Source organism: Talaromyces proteolyticus, assembly GCF_021365285.1.
Source record: "Talaromyces proteolyticus strain PMI_201 chromosome Unknown BGW36scaffold_7, whole genome shotgun sequence".
NCBI lineage: Eukaryota > Fungi > Ascomycota > Eurotiomycetes > Eurotiales > Trichocomaceae > Talaromyces > Talaromyces proteolyticus.
The window spans coordinates 685,386-705,423 of NW_025764283.1; the positions used below are offsets into that span (position 1 = coordinate 685,386).

At 44.1% G+C, this 20,038-nt stretch overlaps 9 protein-coding genes across 9 annotated transcripts; 3 read left to right on the top strand and 6 right to left on the bottom strand.

The window, feature by feature from the left end:
• BGW36DRAFT_380300 (Alpha/Beta hydrolase protein) lies at positions 1–1,469 on the top strand. The gene is made up of 4 exons (XM_046216313.1): positions 1–269; positions 340–627; positions 703–1,405; positions 1,452–1,469. The coding sequence occupies exons 1-3, from the start codon at positions 156–158 to the stop codon at positions 1,240–1,242; spliced, it is 942 nt and encodes a 313-aa protein (XP_046071061.1). The 5' UTR covers positions 1–155; the 3' UTR covers positions 1,243–1,405; positions 1,452–1,469.
• Positions 1,470–2,479: 1,010 nt separating this feature from the next.
• On the bottom strand, positions 2,480–2,956 carry BGW36DRAFT_428148 (beta-lactamase/transpeptidase-like protein; the record flags this gene model as incomplete). The annotated part of the gene is made up of 1 exon (XM_046220509.1): positions 2,480–2,956. The coding sequence occupies one exon, from the start codon at positions 2,954–2,956 to the stop codon at positions 2,480–2,482; it is 477 nt and encodes a 158-aa protein (XP_046071062.1).
• A 604-nt stretch (positions 2,957–3,560) lies between these two features.
• BGW36DRAFT_297441 (ABC multidrug transporter) lies at positions 3,561–8,300 on the bottom strand (the record flags this gene model as incomplete). The annotated part of the gene is made up of 5 exons (XM_046211358.1): positions 3,561–4,308; positions 4,360–5,605; positions 5,661–6,308; positions 6,339–7,980; positions 8,061–8,300. The coding sequence occupies 5 exons, from the start codon at positions 8,298–8,300 to the stop codon at positions 3,561–3,563; spliced, it is 4,524 nt and encodes a 1,507-aa protein (XP_046071063.1).
• A 432-nt stretch (positions 8,301–8,732) lies between these two features.
• BGW36DRAFT_428150 (uncharacterized protein) lies at positions 8,733–9,599 on the bottom strand (the record flags this gene model as incomplete). The annotated part of the gene is made up of 1 exon (XM_046220510.1): positions 8,733–9,599. The coding sequence occupies one exon, from the start codon at positions 9,597–9,599 to the stop codon at positions 8,733–8,735; it is 867 nt and encodes a 288-aa protein (XP_046071064.1).
• Positions 9,600–11,248: 1,649 nt separating this feature from the next.
• BGW36DRAFT_359986 (uncharacterized protein) lies at positions 11,249–13,050 on the top strand (the record flags this gene model as incomplete). The annotated part of the gene is made up of 3 exons (XM_046214131.1): positions 11,249–11,305; positions 11,388–11,528; positions 11,617–13,050. 3 exons carry the CDS (start codon positions 11,249–11,251, stop codon positions 13,048–13,050), a joined length of 1,632 nt encoding a protein of 543 aa, XP_046071065.1.
• Positions 13,051–13,183: 133 nt separating this feature from the next.
• Positions 13,184–14,401, bottom strand: BGW36DRAFT_380303 (uncharacterized protein). Its single transcript, XM_046216314.1, has one exon. The coding sequence runs from the start codon at positions 14,240–14,242 to the stop codon at positions 13,460–13,462; it is 783 nt and encodes a 260-aa protein (XP_046071066.1). The 5' UTR covers positions 14,243–14,401; the 3' UTR covers positions 13,184–13,459.
• Positions 14,402–14,631: 230 nt separating this feature from the next.
• On the bottom strand, positions 14,632–15,665 carry BGW36DRAFT_380305 (uncharacterized protein). Its single transcript, XM_046216315.1, has 2 exons — positions 15,213–15,665; positions 14,632–15,103 (listed from the first exon to the last, which is right to left on the bottom strand). Exons 1-2 carry the CDS (start codon positions 15,286–15,288, stop codon positions 14,847–14,849), a joined length of 333 nt encoding a protein of 110 aa, XP_046071067.1. The 5' UTR covers positions 15,289–15,665; the 3' UTR covers positions 14,632–14,846.
• A 312-nt stretch (positions 15,666–15,977) lies between these two features.
• Positions 15,978–17,425, top strand: BGW36DRAFT_342681 (AMMECR1 family protein). Its single transcript, XM_046213134.1, has 3 exons — positions 15,978–16,312; positions 16,390–16,719; positions 16,824–17,425. Exons 1-3 carry the CDS (start codon positions 16,167–16,169, stop codon positions 17,290–17,292), a joined length of 945 nt encoding a protein of 314 aa, XP_046071068.1. The 5' UTR covers positions 15,978–16,166; the 3' UTR covers positions 17,293–17,425.
• A 422-nt stretch (positions 17,426–17,847) lies between these two features.
• BGW36DRAFT_297275 (beta-lactamase/transpeptidase-like protein) lies at positions 17,848–19,403 on the bottom strand (the record flags this gene model as incomplete). The annotated part of the gene is made up of 2 exons (XM_046211343.1): positions 17,848–19,245; positions 19,296–19,403. The coding sequence occupies 2 exons, from the start codon at positions 19,401–19,403 to the stop codon at positions 17,848–17,850; spliced, it is 1,506 nt and encodes a 501-aa protein (XP_046071069.1).
• Between the last annotated feature and the right edge of the window lie 635 nt (positions 19,404–20,038).

Here is a 20,038-nt window from a genome sequence, read left to right on the forward strand (position 1 = left end):
GTCGAAGTATTGAAATTTCTTGGTCTACGAAAATATATGCATATATCGTTCTCCAGGAGTATTCGATAATGTCAGCAACACTATCTTACATTTTATATATTTAATAAGACATTTGACGATAAATTCAACTCTTTTTTCTGCTATTATAACACGATATGGAGTCGAAAGAGTATGCCTACAAACAGGGAAATGAAGGAGAAGACATTCTGCTTGACGTTCATTGGAATGCAAGCACACCTCAAGATTCGAGTTCTACTGGGCATCCAATTGGTGAGGAACCAATATAAATTCTATTATAATAGTTTTAGTTTCTAGATTGCTAACAGAATTGCCATACAAGTCATGATATTTCATGGTGGCGGGTTTGTTCAAGGCTCCAAATCGATCATTCCTCGCATTCAGATAGAAGAACTCGTCCGACTCGGTTTTGTTGTCGTTGTCCCGAATTTCAGACTCTGCCCTCAGATATCAGTTTTTGAGGGTCCTGTAACAGATGCGAAGGACTGTCTCAGATGGGTTGAGAGCTCTCTTGGTGATGTTTTACACGATGAGAAAAATGGGCTGCCGGTAGATCAAAGTCGTATAGTGACAATGGGCCACTCGTGTGGTGCCACTTTGGCCCTACTTCTAGTATGTATACCGGAAGAAAGCAACAGCGGATTGTTCTGGGGACATCTTGGATTGTTTGGCTAATATAATGACCAGGCCGGATCGTCAACATCTGTCATTGCTACCCTTGACTTTTACGGAGGGAAATACTTTAGAGATTCTTGTTGGCACGAGCCGTCCCAATCAGCTCTTTTTCTCAGTGCTCCATACTATCCTGAGTCTCTTACTGAGCAGATTTACTCTGGTCCCCAAATATCTACCGCAACACCAGTATTTGGTACGCCTGACCTGCCACCACGAGACGCCTGGCTGTCAAACGCTTTTAAATCAGGGAGACACCTAGAACTAGTTGTCAAAGATGGTGATTTTGATCGAGTTGACCCAAAAAGTAGATTTTCGGGAACCTTTCCGCCTGCAATGTTCATACATGGCACGGATGATACAGTGACCCCGCTGAGTATTAGTGAGCGAGCTTATGAAGAACTGAAGGGACTTGGTGTGAAGACTCAGATTCTGCGTATACAGGGAGCTGATCATATGTTCGATATGCTTTATACAAGCCCCGAAGAGGATTACTTCAAAAAGAATGTCAGTCAAGGCTTAGAATTTCTTGCTAGGGAAGCTGGATTGTGAATAAAAAACAAAGACCTATCACACGTTCGAGTACTTTACCATTCTAGCCCTAAATTACGTACTTTTTAGGCAGAAGCGAATCCAGGTCTCCGGCGTCCCTTCGATGCTGGTTTGCGACATCATATATGGAAACAGTCTCCATAAATCTTGGACTGATTTGTTCCTAAAACTAGTATTAGTGGCCGTCAAAAGATGTGATATAGACCTACGCTATTGGCAATTTGAGAACTGTTCAGAGTTTGGGTAACAGTAAGAAATACTAAGTTTACAACCCCACCAATAGCAATGAGAACCCCCTGTTCTCCTACCCGAAGCCAGGCGAGTTCTGCATTTACTCGGGCTGGAATATTTGGCGGTATAGTGTCATTAGACCATGATTCTTGCCCTGAAATGGTCATATTAACAGTTATCAAGGTGTCTGCTAAAGTATTTGCTGATCCATCGCCAGCGAATATCGGTCCCCAATCTGCAGCTCGCATTCCGCTAAAGTAAAATCCCAAATTCTCGCTTATACTCGATACTCCTGCTCCATTTGAGATATATCGTGTCATATTCGTCGGAAGGTACTTATCAAGAAAATTGGCTCTCCAAGCAGGGCTGTCCCGCTCTGTTGGATACGCTTCGTACGCAAACACTAAGTCGGCAGGCTGGGGAGGTTTTGTATCACATCTTGGAAAATCAAAGCTGAGTTGATAAGAAACAAAAATTGGACATCTGGAATAAGTCGGTTACGTACAGCTTGTCATATCTCATGTAGTAAATTTATTCCACGCATCTTTCATAAACATGAGGGCAAGTCCGTTTGCTATCTTCCCAGTTCTCTTCACGGTCCATTGCCCAGAGCACATTCGGCATTCCCTTCCAAGTCACGGTCCCCTTCGGCGTTTGTGAGATAGGGAGAACTTCCTCTGCCAAAAGTGCAGCGAGACTCCAATTGCCGTCGCAACCTATCCTTGCTGCACAGAAGGCATAGTTATCGTCATTTCCACGCAGGTCCGTACAAGCGAGACTCGATAGTACAAGTTACCCTGTGAATAGCAGCTACACGGATCTGGGACTCAGTAGCTGGGATGATGAAGCAACAAGGGCACTTAAGATGATTCCCATGTCAGTGGTACTGCAGAGCAGGCCATGTCCCGCACCGTCAGCGGGACAAAATTCTCATTTTGTCTTTCGACCATTCTTAATCGCCTGTTGTAGATATTGGTACGCTCATTCACCTGGTACGTTGATGAAGTCATGCCGATACGGTCAACAATATGCTCCTGAATATATCTGTTGAAGAGTTTTCCCCGAGACGGTATACAGGTAACTGTGTCCAGTAGGTGCTATGGTCATATGCAATACCTTCTCCAGGCTCGAAAATGAGAGGCATAGAGAAGCGTTTTACAATTGGGGGAGTATCCGGCTCGATTCGAATTTTTGAAACATCAGAAGAGAGATATTCGCTTATAGGAGGGTTTCTGTCGCTAGCTAAGCCACTGGTATGCGAAAGTAAGTGGCGAAGAGTAATTTTCTTAGTGACAGGGCTAAAGCTAAACTGCTCATTGCCACTGCCGAGTGTGATCAAAGGAAGAGATTCCAGCTCCAGGAGATGTCTGAAAATGGGCTCGTCGAGTGTAATAGCGCCTTGCTCAACGAGTTTTAAAGCTGCAATATGAGTGATGAATTTCCCAGCGGAGCCGAGTATGGATGTACTTTCGGAATCGAGCATTGGAGCATCGGAATCCAGGTCTCGAAAGCCAGATGCGTGACAATATGAAGTTTTATTTAGGCTTTTTTAGGAACCTAACACCTAATGTTGTGCTCCGGTTGCCGTGCCTTCGTCATTTATTACAAGTCTAATTGCCCCTAGAAACGTCTATTCTCCAGTGCTATGACTTCCACAAGTTTTGCATTATAGTTTTCCATAGTGGTGGAGGTATGCCTGACTAGATATGGAAAGTAGAGGAGCCTAGCTGTAACAAAAACAAAGGATGAATGACTTCTACATTATACCAAATTCTAGGACTGACACACCAGTGGAATCAACAAGTTGGATTGGTGGGACAGTAATCCAAAGGCTGCAAACTTAGAGGCATTACCTATGACGTGCTGCCAGCCCAATATTGAAATTGGGCTTCATAATGAATACGTCTCAGCAGTAAACAGAAAGTGATTGCAATCACACTAATTGACCATGAAAAATGTAAAAAAATGTAGTATCGTGAAATTGAAATTTAACTTTAATTATCGATTTAGTCTTAATTATTTGTTAATTAATTAGTACACTATCATTATATAAACCCCTAATCATGACAAAGGGCTACCCTAATTGATTAACTACCTGTAGTCTCCATACTATTCCACAACTGTGTAAATCTCGAATTTGGATCATTCAGCAAGTTATTTGTATTTCCAGCTTCCACTAGCCTTCCTTCGTCCATGACTAAAATGAGATCTGAGTCACGGATTGTTTTTAAACGATGCGCAACGGCAATTACAGTCGCATCTGTAAAGGTTTCCTTGACAATTTGCATAATTTGCTCTTCAGTTTTAGTGTCCACATTCGCGCTAATTTCGTCCATCACGACAAGACGCGAATCACCATGCTGTAGAAGTGCTCGCGCCAAACAGAATAACTGTAACTCACCGCGTGAAAGAGCTGCGGATGTGGACTGCATCATATCAGCCTCGAAATCTGCACCCGCCGTTTCCTGCAGTCCAACTCGACGAAGAATCTGGCGGATGCTTTCATCTGAATGCTTATATTCCGGATCAAGGTTAAATCGGATGCTACCATGAAAGATGACGGGGTCCTGAGGGATGACCGTTATCGATTTTCGAATCATGTCTCGTGGTATACGTGAGAGGTCAAAGTTGTCTATTGAAATACTTCCAGAAAGGACCTCCGTCAGACGAAGAATGGAAAGGAGCATGGTGCTTTTCCCACTGTGTTCTCTTAGCTTGGATTTGTTATAATACACATTGTATTGTACTTGCCTCCCTGTTCGGCCGCAGATACCGACTTTCTGGCCTGCGGAGATTCTGACCGTGACGTCTCGTAGGACAGGATCAGACCCCATGCTGAACAGTTAGTTTTCATTCGAGAGGTTGATAAAAAGGAAAAACTCTTACCTATATGATGCAGATAGTCCTTCAAAACTGACAAATCCTTTGGAGATCCATCCCGGGGGTGGTCTCTGATTTTCAGCCAGCTGATGTTCAGAAGCAGTTCGGTCAGCGAAGTCACGTATTCTTTGCACGGCACCCTTAGAAGTCTCCAATTGCGCCCATGCCTGAATCATATACGTTAGTGTGGCACTGAATGTCAGAATATTGACTAGTGATACGCCGATAGCCCCTTCGGTGGACGATCGAGGAAGCTGCGTTGCCAGTGACATCACTACAACACCAAAGCTAGCAACGATGAGATCCAGGATAAGATTCAACCAACGCTGGATACAATACATTATATATAGTGGTTTTTGTGATTGATCTAGTAGATATCGCTGTCTCTCGTCCCACTGATACTGCCATGCAAATGCGCGGATAGTTGTCAGTCCTTGCAAAGTTTCGAGAAAATGCGAGTGGAGAGGCGCCCTGCCTTCAATCTCTAGCAGACGCATTTGTTGTGACGTTCGCAAATAAAACTTTTGTAGGATATATAGCACTCCTACAAGTGGTGGAAAGAGAAGTGTTGTCCAAGCGGATGCGAAGGCGATGAGTATAGTCTCGGCAATAACTGTGAACACGCCGTCGATGACTTTCGCTAGGGCAAGTGTTAATTGCATATCGATAATGGAGAGGTCCTCACTAAAGTAATTGAGAATATTTCCCGGGTCGATTGAAACAAAAAAATTGTACGGAGCCATGACCACTGTTGATAAAAGTGTCTTGTGAAGTTTGGATGCAGTGCGTGGAACCGCGACAATTTTTAGAGACCATTCGAAGACCATTAAGGCAGGAATAGCGATAATGGGGAGTATGCCGTATATAAAGAGATACATCTTGGTATGCTTGCCTGGACTTTGACTCTCAGACTCAGTCCACCATTTTAGCCAAATATCAGGGAATTTATAGCAGAACACAAAGGTGGCAGAGGAGGATATGATTAAAGCGGTGATCCCCCAACCCATCATTTTGAAATAATAAACGTAGAGGCTAAGATCTCCATGTCTCATTTCTGAGCTTTTAGTAGGCTGAGATTGGTTTGGCTTCATAGATACGTTGTTGTTTGTTGTCAAGGAATCGAGAAGTACATCTGATTCAACTGAGGTATTATCCTCACTATTAAAAGCAATGTCTTTGTCGGATTTCTCCTCAGAAATGGTGCCTCCTAATTGCAAAACAAATTTTCGATCGAAATACTGGTAATATTTCACTAGACATATGTTAGCCTTCGCCTTCTACAGCAAAAGAGGAAAACAGTTGCTCACCAGCATGAGTAGCAAGCGCAACCGTAATTCCATACGTTTTACAAAAGCCATTTTGACCGAATACGTTATGGATTATAGCCTGCTCTGTTGGCACATCAAGTCCACTGAACACATCATCAAGAAACAAGAGTTCTTTGCGTGAATAGAGTGCCCTCGCTAGGCAAAGTCTCTGCTTCTGGCCTCCGCTCAAGCTTGCTCCATTACTTCCGACGACTGTGTGCTCTTTGTCGGGTAAACAGGATATATCCTTATCTAAAGCACAAATTGACACAACTTGTGTAAACCATAGATCATTGAATGAAGAGATACCTACAATTATGTCTCGAATAGAAAAGTTTGGAACCCAGGGCTCTTGAGCACAGAAGCCGATTGAAAGGGAGGATTGCCGATATTCCAAACCATTTCTACCATTCAGCTCCCCGAGGAGGGCAAGCAGCAGAGACGTTTTTCCGCTTCCCACGGGGCCAGTGAGTAGAACAAGCTCTCCTTTCGTTATAGTAATAGTTATGTCGCGTAAAACCTGCGTTTTATCTCCGTAATAGAAATTCATATGCTCGATCTGCACCAAAGAGGTACCATCAGTCGGATTGGGTAGCTTAGAAGAGTTTTCTTGCCGATTGGGATTATCCGGCCAGCTATATTCAGATTCTTCGTGAAATTGGGACAAGGCCCTAGGACGGTTGTGAGCATCGTTCTTTGGAAGTAGAGACTCGAGCTCGATATTTTCTGTCTCATCTTCAGAAACCACGTCAGAAATAGGACCTTCTATGTTTGTCTCAGGCTGGTGAGAGTCCTTTGAGCTAAATTTTGTGAGCCTTGTGTCTTGCGCTGTGTCGCAAACATATGCCTGGATTCGGTCATAACACCCTATCGATCCTGTGAAGCGGGGGACGGCGAATACAAAATATACAATTGGATAACTCAGCAAGGCAATAAGAGAAAGTGAGGTAAAAGCCGTTTTTGAGTCAAGAGGCCCGTTGTTAGCTGCATGTGACTGAACAACGTATGCCAAAAAAGTCACTACCGGCGTTATAACCAGCGATGTGTTCCCAATGGCCTGCTGAGCTGCATCCACCTTTCTATATGATTTTGAAACTTTGATTTCATTGATACGACGGTTTTGGAGGTCCATGGCTAAAGGCTCTATGAGACCAGTCATTTTAATCGGCTTCATATTGACCAAGAGCGCTGCCGTTGCAGAGACACGCTGCTGGATAGAATCAAGCCAGGTTTTTTGGGCATTCGTTGCTAGTTTTCCGACATAAATGGTTGCACAAGTACAGGCCATCGATATGAAAAGTGGAGCAAGGCAAGCCCAACCAACTTGCTGTATAAGCATCAATACCGCCAGGGTTACCTCAATCGGCGTTGCCCATACAACATCAAGCATTTCAATTCCCGCCATGATTCTATCAACGTCGGCAGTCATCAAGGTAATAGCAACAGTATCACGAGCCACAAAGGTATCCAGTGACAGTGTTGCATTGTATATCAAACCGATCAAGCCACCCCGTATGGTGACAAGGCTTCGGTATATCTTGTGTTTGTATGTTGCGGTCCCCACAGCAATACCAATGTACAGAAACGCTGCTAGTCCAATCAGAACAAGACCTTTGACTTGTTTCTCCCTACTCTCAGGTTCTCCCATTAACGAAACAGCTTTTCTAATCAAAACAGGTTGCAAAAACTTGCAGGCTATTGAAAATATCCGGGGAGGAATAACTTCGAGGAGGGGTCTCCGGAAGCAGGTTAATGTAGCAAAGAGCAGGGGGTGACTGCCTGACTTGGGCCAGCTAGACCAGAAATTTACCAAATCTGCTTGAAGACGCACAGCAGATAGTTTCACATCTAGCGGCGGCAGTTGCTCGATCTCCAGGATATTCTTGTAGCCATGGTACAGGATAGGGTTTAACCACCAGAACAAACTGCGACTAATTAAACCCCCTAAGGCCTCTGGTGAAAGATTCTGGTAGGCACTTTTAAGATAATCGCTCTTATTCATTGACTCTAGTCCAAGACTAAGAGTCTTCAGCACTAGACTGGCCGTACGCACAAGAAAGACTAAGCCATAGCCGTGGCGCATCCATAATGTTCTGAGTTGAGGCATGTCACATGATATGGATACCAGAAGATAGACACTAATCAATGTTGATGGATTTACGCCACGATCGTGCTGAATAGCAGAAAGAACTGTCAGCGCGAGAAAGCTGATCAATGAGAGCAGTGCGGCTAGAGCCGAAAGCTGAGTCGGGAAGTTCTTAGATGAAGACCATGATAATAAACTGATCAGTTGTAAGGCAGTTAAACTAAGGGTAATCACCTGTCAACACTTAGCTTTTGCCTTATCTAGTATAATTGAGTAGTCAAATTAAAAGTGACGAGAGGAGGGATCAACAATACTATTTTACTATATTTCAAAACCCTTTCACTGCTGCAGGGAACTGTTTTCTTCTGCTGTCGAATTAAATATAAGCCCTGGAAAGTAGCTCCAATGAGAAAGGCTGCCGCTGGTATCATCGACAGGATAGCCTCCTCGAAGAGAAGGGTGAAATCCAGCCCACCACGACATGATGAGATAATGAGAGGACCAAAGACATTATCAGCATTTGAGGGGCAGGAATCCGGCTTGTCGGTCGCCATCTACACTAATATCTTGGTTTGTTGTGATGGCAGTGGCATCGAAGAATCGGAGATTGTCGGAGACACTTCTTTGCAGGAGATAGCTATACAAAGTAACAATTATACAATATTACCAGCCGTTTTAGCTGAATGCCAAGAACACTCCTTAATGGTTAGAGAGTAAAGTGCCATATTTGCTAATTGCTATAAAACTAGCATTGGGGGTGTCACGTATTTTGGTATTTTTCGATCTAATCCACATATGGATTTGGACCCCATTGATTAAATTTCTGATTGGGAGCACAATACGCGAAATGAGCCATTTATTGACTTCTTGAAATGATTATAACAATAATAATCTCTCAGACAATACTTGACAAACAGAATATATTATCATTAATAGACACAATATCATACAATTTCTTCGCTGTTAACCGATTTCACGTGCTATCATTACCCAGAAATCTCCTTCCATCTGCCAGCCCAACCATACGACTCATTCCACAAGTCGTCCAGGCCGACACATCGCGCAGTCCCAGGTGTTATGACATCTTTTTTATTCGGGTCTCTATTGTCCCCTTCTAATATAATGGTATTGCAATGCTCGGCGTGTGTATAGCTAGCCACCTTGTAAAAAACGCCAACTCCTCGCTCCCCTTTGCTGGCACGCTCCAATGCACTGGCAGCCAGTCTCCATAAATGCAGACAATGTGCTCGGTGATATCCGTAGGTGGTATGAAACTGCACGTCGAGGCCATCCTCGCCGTTCTCAAATGCGGCTTTCTCAACATCTTCAAGGGTGGCCGGCTGAGTGAAGTTTTCGTCCCAGTAGATTGGAAAGGTGGTTTGTCCCGCTGCTAGAGGGTAGAAAATGCTGGAGTTAGACTCAGAATTCGAGGCGACTGAGCGGTCATAGCATGCTGCTGGAAGCCATCCGTTCACATATACGTCAAATTCGCATCCTAAAGCACGGGCTTCTTCCGGAGATGTGCCGCATAACGGGGGAAGGTCCGGGGACGGTACAGGCTGTGGATTGCCATGTTTTGAGTTGGATGCACTATGTGTATTAATGAGAAGGAGTATGTTTAGAATTGTGAGGAATAATATGACAGTGAGGTAGCAGAAATGGGCAGAGAATAGGACAGCCCCGAATCGGGAATTTGATAGTTTAGAGACCCATCGAGTATGACTGGGGTTGTAGATATGATGCTGTCGGTCTCGGTCATCGAAGGAGTCGGTCCTACTGTCGGCGACTTCATTTGTGTCGGTATCGTTGTGAATATCAGACACAAGAAATTTTTTCTCGCCCGGTGATGCCATCTTGGCTATCAAACGTATGTGCGTATGTTAATTTGAACAGCTGTAGGAGTAACGGAAGTTCTGTTACTCCCACCATTCTCTATTGGGAAGCCTTCTGAATTCACTACTGAGCCCCCGCCGGTTCCCACCTCGACGAGCCTGCCTGAAGAATGGCGCGTGCAGTATGGAATATTGGTGGCAATGCTTACCAACGAGAAGAGATATGGAATGAATAGTCTTATTGGTGCATTATTAATATTATATGCATCATAGGTGGGCCCCTAGTAAAGTGACTCTTGTCGGTGCCGGCTCGTGCAGTGTTTGTACAAAGCGTAACGACGACCCGAGGAAGAGGGGAGGTGTTAATGATCTTTGACATGGTCCCGTGAACATGTTTATTACCATGTGTTTGGAGTACATACAAGCGTCATTCCACAAAGCTGGCGGCGTAAATTTCAGTAAATATCATGCCGGTTTCATGAATGGTGCAATAGACAAATGCAACCAATATTAGTGCTTACCCACTGGATATCTGCCGGTATGGCTCCTGCTGTTTTGAGATAACGGCCCAACCACTGATAAGAACTAAGAGGAATAAATCAAAACAAGTCATTCTTACTGATATAAACATCAAGCTATTCTGAACATCAGAACTGCCATAGATAAGGTTAAACTAATTTGAAACAAAAGTAGGAGCGTCAAGGCGAAGAATTCGGAGCATATTCTTCACGTCCCGGGTGATCGGGATCCTAGATCCTGGTCTTAAATAGATAGACCAACACCAACAGCTGCGGAAGTATTATCATTGGCGATTACCACGGGGTTTTTGAGACACAGGAATGCTAGCTAGGTAGCCTTGTATTATGATGATCGTTATTCCATAACCACTCTAACCAAAGAATAATCGAGTCTAGCTTAATCAGTCCTTAGTGGCGTAATTAGCTGAAGCCTGCAGGATCGATGGATATTGTTTTCACTTTCTCCAAGAGCATATGTAACATTGTAACTAGAATCACTAACGATCCCGTACATAGGTACGGCTAACAACATAGCATTATGACTAGTAGTAAACAGTAAGCTTCTACTAAGATAGTGCTTATGACATATATAGTTCGTGTGCGTATAATTTAATGTACAATACCGAACTTTTTAGGTATATATGCCCCGACGCTAAAGGTGAGATGGGTATTGAAAGTGCACCAGGATACTAATTGACTCTAGAAATCTAACTTGGTAGCCTGGGCAAAGTGTATCACCAACTAACTTCGGTACGGGGAAGCCATGTAGTTGCATTAGCGTAGTCGACGTGGAACTTTGATTTCACCTTTGGTGTCGGCCTACTAATTAGTTATTAACTTATTACTATTAGTCTATTACATCCATAAGTCATTTCAGCTTATTTGTAAGAAAATTACCAGAGGATTCGTCATATCTCAGCTCTCCATCGAAATAATAAGCGAATATTCGCCGGCGAGTCAGCAGGGTTGGCGTAACGGGAGTTTGTTGATCGTAATTTGGAATTTGTTAAACAACGCCGTTACGCTTAGGGCGCGTTCATGTTATAATTTCTGATAAGCAAGGTCATTACATATGCACTTGAAAATGTTGCTATCCGCGACTTTGTATGATAATCCAGCTTCACCCATTCAAGTCAATCAATATCCAGCAATATGAGAATTTGTATTGTCCAGTCCTCATTCGAGGGATCAAATCACCCGACAGAAAAGGTGAATATATCATAATTGATCTCAGTTATCCAGACACAAGCAGAAGAATTGTTACTAACCAATTTTCATCTTGCACTAATAGTACGATCCGTTGTGCGATCCGAGTCGCTATGTTAGTCCCGAGATACACCAGTTCGAGCATAGATTCGTCCGTAAGGATCACGAAAAGGAAGATATTGATCGGATGTGCGATGAGAACTTTGACATCTACTTCAGTTGCCTGGTATGTGACCTAGTATTTGTGTGAGCATTAGGATGCACATAGGCCGATCTTGAGAATGGATAAATATTAATATGGTGGCAACTACCAGTGGGGAGGACCAAGAGATAATGTCGCCGGAGTGGATGCTGCCTTTTATCTTGAAACAAAAGGCGTAACTATTCTCACCAACAAAGCCGAAGCGATGCGTCTTCACTATAACAAGCAAGAATTCTACGCGAAGGCCGTGGCAGAAGGGCTTTCAGTTCCTGGAAACGAACCAGGCCGATACCCCAAAATTGTTAAGCTCGGAGATGCAGCAAACTCGCTTGAACTAAGCTATGATTCCATCTGCTCCAGTGCCGATGAGGTTGCGAGCCGTGTTGCTGTCGTGAAGGAACACACCCCAGACGCCGAGATCATAGTTCAGGATTATATCATTGGTCCTGAGGTCAGTGCTGTTGTCGTCGAAATGGGCCATGCAGTCGTCGCATTGGAGCCGGTCGAGTATATTTTTCCGAAAGACACACCAAAAGAAGCGGCATTTCTCACCTTTGATAATAAGTTTCATGCGATTGGAAAGGGCATAATAAAAACAAAGATTGTTAAGGATGAGCCACGGAGAAGTCGCATCCGAGAGGCCGCCCAGCATTGTTTCAAAGTCATGGGAATGACCAACGGCGGCGGATGGGGAAGAGCTGATATGAGAGTCGACTCTGCAACAGGAAAAGTATATGTGCTGGAAATGAATATCTTTCCTACGCTCTTCTACCCTAAAGGAGCATATACAAGCGACAAAATGGTCATGAAGACATACCCGGGTGGCCATGCTGCTCTCTTCGATATGCTCCTGACGACGAAACTGATCCAGACGAGGGCCGCCGCAAAATCACACAAGAGCGTAAGCTCCTTCTTCGATACATTCTCTTCCACATACGACAAAATCTGGGAGACACCAACAGTTAAAATGATGCGTGGCTCTGTAACTCACGATTTCGATTGGTCCGGGACAGTCCTTGATCTAGCTTGTGGATCTGGCTTTCTGGGTCAGGCAATCAGCGAGAGAGGGTATTCTTCCGTAGTGACAGGAGTTGATATCTCACCCAGGATGGCGTCATCAAAGCGTATCCAGACCTACTATCGTCAACCAATATATATAGCCCCCATGGAGGAGTTCATTATGACATCCGACTCATACGATCATATTGCCTGCTTCAACGGCTTCCAGTACCTATCTCCTGTCATGCTCACAGCGGTTTTATCACGCATGTTTATGTTAGCAAAGAAATCTGTTTCCTTCGAAGCTGATGCTACCCCAGCTGAGCACATCCGTGCCTTTGAGCAGCGGACTGGTGGAGGCGCGTTATACAACAGTACTCATGCCATTCAAAGATTCCCAGTTCCTAATGGCTGGAGGAAAGTATTGGAAAAGCCTATGTTGCTATTTCAATCTCCGCATTTCAATGACGACGTGTACGGATGTTTTTATAGGTTTGAAAGAATCCCAGAAACTGAGATGAATGGACATAGCGATGATTATCTTTAAGATACGCATTTTCTCTCTAGTTACCATATAGATCAAACAAGCCCATAGGTTCTTAGACTTCATTTAATTGAGAAGCCACTAGCAGCTATAAGTACATTTTAGCCACATAACGTATTTTACAAGGCAATAGGTCAGACACCGGCCAGACTTTGGGAATCTGGAAGACACTGTTTGGGAATCGTATCTGCTACTTGACGGTTCGGTTCGTTCTTTAAGGGCAAATGCTGGCTGGCACATGACGTGATATCAAAACTGATTTTGGAATCGAATTTTATATCATTGAACTGATTCGTCTTTTATATTGCATTTTAAAGCCGAATCATCCATTTTTGACACGTTCTTTGAGTGGCAACGACTTGGTTGAGCAATCACAAGTATTCCATAAAGAAAATGAAGCAAATAATATGAGTCAAATATCCGGATCCAACTTGATCGAGACGCCAACACGTTTCAGTCCTTCTTTACTGAACTCGGGATCTTCGGGTAGGGACCATCCAAACCAGTCAATTAGCTTTTCGCGGATGACTTCGTAGTTGACCCCAATGCGTAGCACGCGCTCGTTGTCCAAATCTATCGTGGTGCCAGCCCGCCCATACAAATGCCACTTTTGCCTCCCATAATCGACAATCAGATCAGCGGCTTCGATGACCTCGGGTTCAATATCTTTGATTTGGAACTTCTGCCCTTGGCCCGTCAAGTTCGCACTGCTGCCAATCATGATTTGACCATTTTCATCATTCAGTCTTCCAAGTTCTCGTTGAAATGGTCCCTCAGATATTGCGATACCCAGCGTGCCATTCTTCGTGACCTTTTCCACACTGGGCAGCAATTCCTTAGTCCCCTCCTTCATTTTTGCGACGACAGCAATGGTGATCCCCATTTCTTCAGATAATGTACGGGTGACGTTATATTTCTCCGGCGGAAGATTATGCAGTTTTTTATGTAAGGCGTAAGTACCGATAATTCCTAGGGAATGGCCAACTTTGCGATTTTTGGCTGTGAACGCGCGCTCAATGCCTTCCACGCTGGCCGCCATCATGCCATATCCAACGTCTGTGGGTGTAATGATAACTCCTCCAGCTTGTAAGACTGCGAATGCCTTTGCTGCATCGCGCTTAACATCAGGTAGTTCCCCTGGTAAAGGTATGATAAGAGGCTTTCGCGAGTGGCTGGTTACACTATCCGGCTCCATTTTTGCTGACTAGAGGAGAATGGAAAATAAGATAGGATATAGAATGGTCGAACCTGGGTATGGAGGAGAAGCTAGGAGGGTAGAAGGGGTCCGGAGAGCATTGGAATTACAATTCTTGGTATATTGTTGATAAAGCTTGGCCAGCCAACTTGAGGATCACCACTTCTGCACGAAGTCAAGTTATGCTCTCTACAAGCACACAGCATAGGTCCTGCTAACGTAACCCCGCGCAGCTAGTTAAGCTACCTGTAATATCCTCTGCTGTCGCGGCTGGTTCCACCACTAACACTCCATATCACTCACCTCCGTATATTTTTCCACTTTGGCGAAACCTAGCCTTGATACCTAGCCTCGTTCGTTTGATATTTTGAAGCAAATTTTGTCTAATTAGTCTATTGTACTCTCTTTATTTGCTCTATCTATCCTGCATCTATGTAACATAAACCATCCACTTTGAGTTTTATTTCCACTCGAATTTCGTGCCATTTCTCCACCGACCAACCCATCAGAATACGACATATCAATCACTTCATAATTTTCGCTGCCAATTTGTTTCGTCCTCGAATATTTGGTCCAATAAACACCAGCAGTCATGGTTCTAGAGTCAAGGCTGCACCGATACCACCCAACTGACTTGCGGCGGGATCAAACGGCAAATTATTGAACAGTTATTACGACAGAAGCTTTGCACTGCAAGGTCAGAACTTGCGTAACGGTGGTAAAAATCTGCCAGATAATTGAAAACGCAAGATAGATCGAGAAGATACCCGTGGTTGATATTTGGATGGTGATAGCTGGTACAATCCAATGAACCTAGAACTGAGATAACCATCCACACAGGAAGAGGCCGATTAGAAGTAAGTTACTTTCGAGACAACTCAAGAAAAGGCGGCACTCAGGCATCGAGCTCCATGTCTTGCGACGTGCAGCAACATCTTCCTGGACTAGAGAACATACCAATTGAATGCAGCCCACAATGAGAAGAAAAATACGACCGACTCGGTAAATAAAAAGACAAAGGGACGCCGAAGCGAAGCCTTCACCATGTTTACCAGAATTTCCCGCTTTTCACCTGGGGCAATTTTGCATCTAACGCGAAGGACAGGCTTTTCTGAAGCGGGGCCGTTACCTGAGAACTGTATGCCAGCATATCCCGATCTTAGCCAGGTGAAAATACCTTGATAGTTTCTATCTGCTTCTTTGAATGCTTTTTTTGAACTTAAACTGTCCTCTTTTCTTCCATTAGAGGGTGCTTTTAAAGAAGGAATAACCGAGAATAGCGACAATATGTATATTTGTATGCTTTTCGTATGGTTGATAGCTATACAAAAGTTAAACTGTCACAAAAACTTGAGTATTTGTCGGGCACCCACAACTAAGGAAAAACAAACCCCTTCCCACCTGGAAAAAAAATTAACAAAAGGAAAAGCTCGGTATAATAATTATGATAATTAGTGATAATTCACGTTCAGCCTGCAAAAATACCCTTCTTATAACTACCTACCCACTAAGAATAACCCCTTTTTGGAGTAGTGGTATTTCGTGGTCGACTTCACAAAACTTAATTTACCGATCTAGCCAGATTCGTCTAGTTGTTATTATTATGTATGTGATTGCAGCTGTTATTGGCCAAAGATGTGACAATAAAATCGGACTCGCACGGGAGCTAGGCCCAGCATGGGGCCGGGCGTTGAGCAGCTCTAACCAATCCGTTAACAATGAATTATCGGTACCCCCGCATTGCTTACCATCGACATCCTGTGATCTCTTTGTTGAAGTTCCCTTTGTGTAGTGTTTGTACCTTCGACTTCCACGACAGATCTAGTACAGAGTCAGCCTTCGCCTGCTCTCAGAATTATTACCTGTGTGATAGATCATAGACTCTATAGCTGTTACGCCTTCTTTTTCCATCTCAGGTTACACCATGGCATCTCCCGCACATTGCTTCTATTGCTTTGAAAGCTTGGCTGCTTCGTTTAAACATGAGGAACCTCCTAGCCTTGCTGCCATAGAGAATTCTTATTGGCAATTTAGTCAATCTAAGAAACTGGCCGCCGTGGGAGACAAGGCGTGGGTTTACCTCAAATCCTTCCCGATTGTTTTGACGTGATTTTTATTGAATTGAACTGACAGGGCCGGTTTTCTAGCATCGCCGGCGAAAAAGAGGAAGAAGTAACTGAACAGGCTGCAAAGCCACCTTATATATCACGTCTCCAACATGATGAGCCATCAGACTCGTCCAGTACGACAACCTTATCGGCCACTTCATCTCGCTCAGCGCTGTCAAATTCAACCAATTTAACCACACCAGATGAATCTTTAGACCCAAATCGAAGCGAACTCTCAGAGGAATCCTATCCAGTATTTGTAACGTGGAATTTAATTTCCAGACATGGTCACAAATCCCTTCGTGGTTGTGTTGGCACGTTTGAAGCACAAAAGCTCTCGCACGTCCTCAAAACCTATGCACGCATTTCGTAAGTTTCCTCTCTGGACGCACATTTCAAATTTCTATGATATGAAACATACCGAACTTGATCTACCTAAAAAGCTATAACATGAGGACTAATATAGATTTCAGCGCATTTGATGATATACGTTTCTCCCCAATCCCTTCGTCACAGCTACCTTCCCTGTCATGTTTTCTGACTCTACTTGGCAATTTTGAGCCATGCACGGACGCTTTGGATTGGGAGCTAGGAATACATGGCCTCCGAATTTCCTTCATTTACAGAAACCGACGATATGGCTCCACATACCTTCCAGATGTCGCACCCGAGCAAGGGTGGTCAAAAGAGGAAACCGTAGAGAGCTTGATGCGCAAAGCTGGCTGGGATGGTGCTGGCAGTGGGAGCGTAGCAAAAAGAATTCTTCGCGGAGGCAGTACTAGCGGGCCTACTAATAATCGAAAACCATGGGAGGAAGTTTCCGATTTCAAAGCTATACGATACCAAGGCCTAACAGCAGCCGCCGATTATAGTGAATGGCAAGAATGGAGGAAATGGGTTGAAGCAGATGAATCGAGACTAGAATTATTGCAGCAGTCATAATCAAGACCCTCTAGAGGGCCGGGCGTGAATACGGAGTACAAGCAATTTATATCTACTTTTGTACCTTTTTTAATGAATCGATGGATCTAAACATCTCACATATAATAAAAATGAGCTTAATGCAACTTTCGGGGCTCGAGTTTTAACGTTCTTTTAACGGGGCTATTCTCATACCACCAAACAGCTGTTTCGTGTGCAGAACCTAGAAATAAGCTACAATAAATCGAATCTCCACACAAAAACCCTTGAAAGTATGATCATAGATGATAAATTTTGAAATTCATACCAGACATGTAAACCCGCTCAATGGAGATGGGCGGGTGCTTTCAGGCAACGACAAAGCAAAGAAGCGGTGTATCAATTATTATCCCTCCCCCTCTTGTTCAGTCAGTGTCACTGACACATTCAATCTCTATCAGCAGATCGCCTACTGAACACTTTAGGGTTAGGGCTACACGTTGGAAGTTTCCACTTTTGGAAAATGCTTTGTAACAAGCTTTGAGGAGGATTAATGAATGATATTAGACTATTTTAAGACGCGGTGGCCGTTTGCGATCAAGCAAGAGTAAACCAAATCAACTCCCCTTCACCCAGGGCGGGCTCAAAATTGAACCCGACCTTATCTACCTTGTCATTCGACGAAATACGAAATTCGGTGACGTAATACTCAATCCCAGCACTATCCCAACCTGGCTCGTAAATTTTTGCTAGAAAGTAATTCCTCGTAACATGCTCTAGGTCCATTCTAGATGGCGTCACCCGATCTAAGAGATCTGCGTGCAAGGACCCGTTGCTCTTGTCTAAATTAATGGTTATCGACCCATATCCCTTATTGATGTACGTACCGACGTAGCTTGAAAGCGGTAAAATGGGTGCCGTTGAGGTACCAGCATGTTTCGAAAAGAGTCGCGCGGTCGCCTCTATTGATGTTTCGGGTTTTTGAAGTCCGACAGTACCAGAGGGGCCTTGTTCGCCATTATCAATTATAGATTGAGGTATAGGTAAGTTGAGACAGCGGTTTATAAGACAATGATACAAATCGATTTGTAGCTCTCTTCCAGCATAACGGGAATTAGACATCATGACGAAGCCGAACTGCTTATCTGGAATCAGGCCAAGAAGAATTGAGACGCCTGGCCAACCACCAGTATGCCAATAGAACGGGTATCCTTGATAATTATCCACAAACCAACCAAGAGCATAAAGATGAGCACAGTTCAAAGAAGCTGACACACTGTCTGGTTTTGAAAGAATTGAGCGAGGATGGAATAACGCCTCATAGCTCTCGGCAGACAGAGGCGTCGATTTCGTCAGTAAAGCTTTGATCCATTTCTCGTAGTCAAGCACGGTGCTGGCCATTGAACCTACGCCTTCCAAGGGTTGGTAGTTGATCGGTTCATATAATTTGTATTTCTTCGCCTCAGAAACCCATTCGTAACCCTTAACTAGCCTTTCTTGAATCCCGGGCATCTTTCGAACTTTCTGCGTGCTAAAGTATGTATCACCCATACCCAAAGGAAGCCATATACGTCGCTGGAGGAAAGATTCCAGGCTCTCGCCCATCTTCTGCACTAGTGCATGACTCACAACCATATACATGAAAGTGTTATACTCCCACGTCGTCCGCAATGGGTAGGCTGGTGAGAGGTGGCGCATAGAGCGCACTAGATTCTGAAGATCTTCATCGCGGGATGCCAGACTCAGTTTGGGCTCGTGTCCTGGCTGCCCAGACCGATGCGATAAAGCGTCTTCAAAGGTAATATCCGAAGGACCGAAATCATCCGGGATTACAGATGAAATTGGTGTGTCCCATGTTAATGGTTGTTCACTTGCCTTGGTATCATCTATCACCAGCGCTGTTGCAGCAGCTAGGAAGGCTTTATTTGTACTCATCGTCGGGAATATTGAGTTTGTTTCTAGCTTCCTAGCTGGTAGTTCGGCCAGGCCATAGGCCTTCGTGGTCCTGTCAATAATGGGCAGAAAACATGATTCAAGATGCTTACCTTGACGCAAGATTCCCCGCCATGAACAACCGCTATCGCAGTACCCGGTACATTCCATTTCCTCAATGCTTTCTCAACTATATTGTCCCATTCATTGTCTAGTCGCATTTTGATGATATAATCGCCGATTGTATATAAGGAGCAAAATGAGTCAACTTGTATTTGGCACGGTCACTACATAAAAATGTGCTCCGCTTCCATCTTGGAAACAGAACGCACACTTATATAAACCTCTATGAGAACTCAATCGAAATTACTTATCAAGATTGGTAATATGAATTCCCGGCGCAGATTGGTTCTTCTCGTTTACGTGGCTAAGTCGGTGCCAGCGTCCAGTCAAAGAGACTAGCAAGACTAGAGAACTGTGATTTCAATTCGTCGGTTGCGCCGGTATTCACTTGAATTCAGGGGAGATAACATCCTCCCCCAGAGGCGAGCCGCTAGGAATGAGCTCGGAATGTGGCTTACTTGTGAAAAAAATAATTCCTATGTTTGGAGGTATGACTATTTGCTGGCTGACCCAGCTTTTCAGTTTATGAGCACTTGTACAAAGTCGAGTCGCTGGAGCGGAGGAAGCGGAGGGACTCCCACCGGAATTTCGTCCGTATACCGTACAGCCACTCCTATTCGGAGAACCAACAGAAGAATTGGCGACAAAATTATCTGCTATGGAGTAAACATTTTCTAATACGGTACTGTCTAGCAGTTTTGATTTGTTGACCGAGGATGGAATACGAGTTGTT

Bases quoted from the DNA above. Each gene is read 5' to 3' on its own strand.
- BGW36DRAFT_380300 (XM_046216313.1), top strand. From the start codon at position 156: ATGGAGTCGAAAGAGTATGCCTACAAACAGGGAAATGAAGGAGAAGAC. The intron at 270-339 runs GGTGAGGAACCA...ATTGCCATACAA, and splicing joins GTTCTACTGGGCATCCAATT to GTCATGATATTTCATGGTGG. The intron at 628-702 runs CTAGTATGTATA...TAATATAATGAC, and splicing joins GTGCCACTTTGGCCCTACTT to CAGGCCGGATCGTCAACATC.
- BGW36DRAFT_380303 (XM_046216314.1), bottom strand. From the start codon at position 14,242: ATGGAGCCGGATAGTGTAACCAGCCACTCGCGAAAGCCTCTTATCATA.
- BGW36DRAFT_380305 (XM_046216315.1), bottom strand. From the start codon at position 15,288: ATGGTGAAGGCTTCGCTTCGGCGTCCCTTTGTCTTTTTATTTACCGAG. The intron at 15,104-15,212 runs CTGCATTCAATT...CTCGAAAGTAAC, and splicing joins ATTTTTCTTCTCATTGTGGG to TTACTTCTAATCGGCCTCTT.
- BGW36DRAFT_342681 (XM_046213134.1), top strand. From the start codon at position 16,167: ATGGCATCTCCCGCACATTGCTTCTATTGCTTTGAAAGCTTGGCTGCT. The intron at 16,313-16,389 runs GTGGGTTTACCT...CCGGTTTTCTAG, and splicing joins GCCGCCGTGGGAGACAAGGC to CATCGCCGGCGAAAAAGAGG. The intron at 16,720-16,823 runs GTAAGTTTCCTC...TATAGATTTCAG, and splicing joins AAAACCTATGCACGCATTTC to CGCATTTGATGATATACGTT.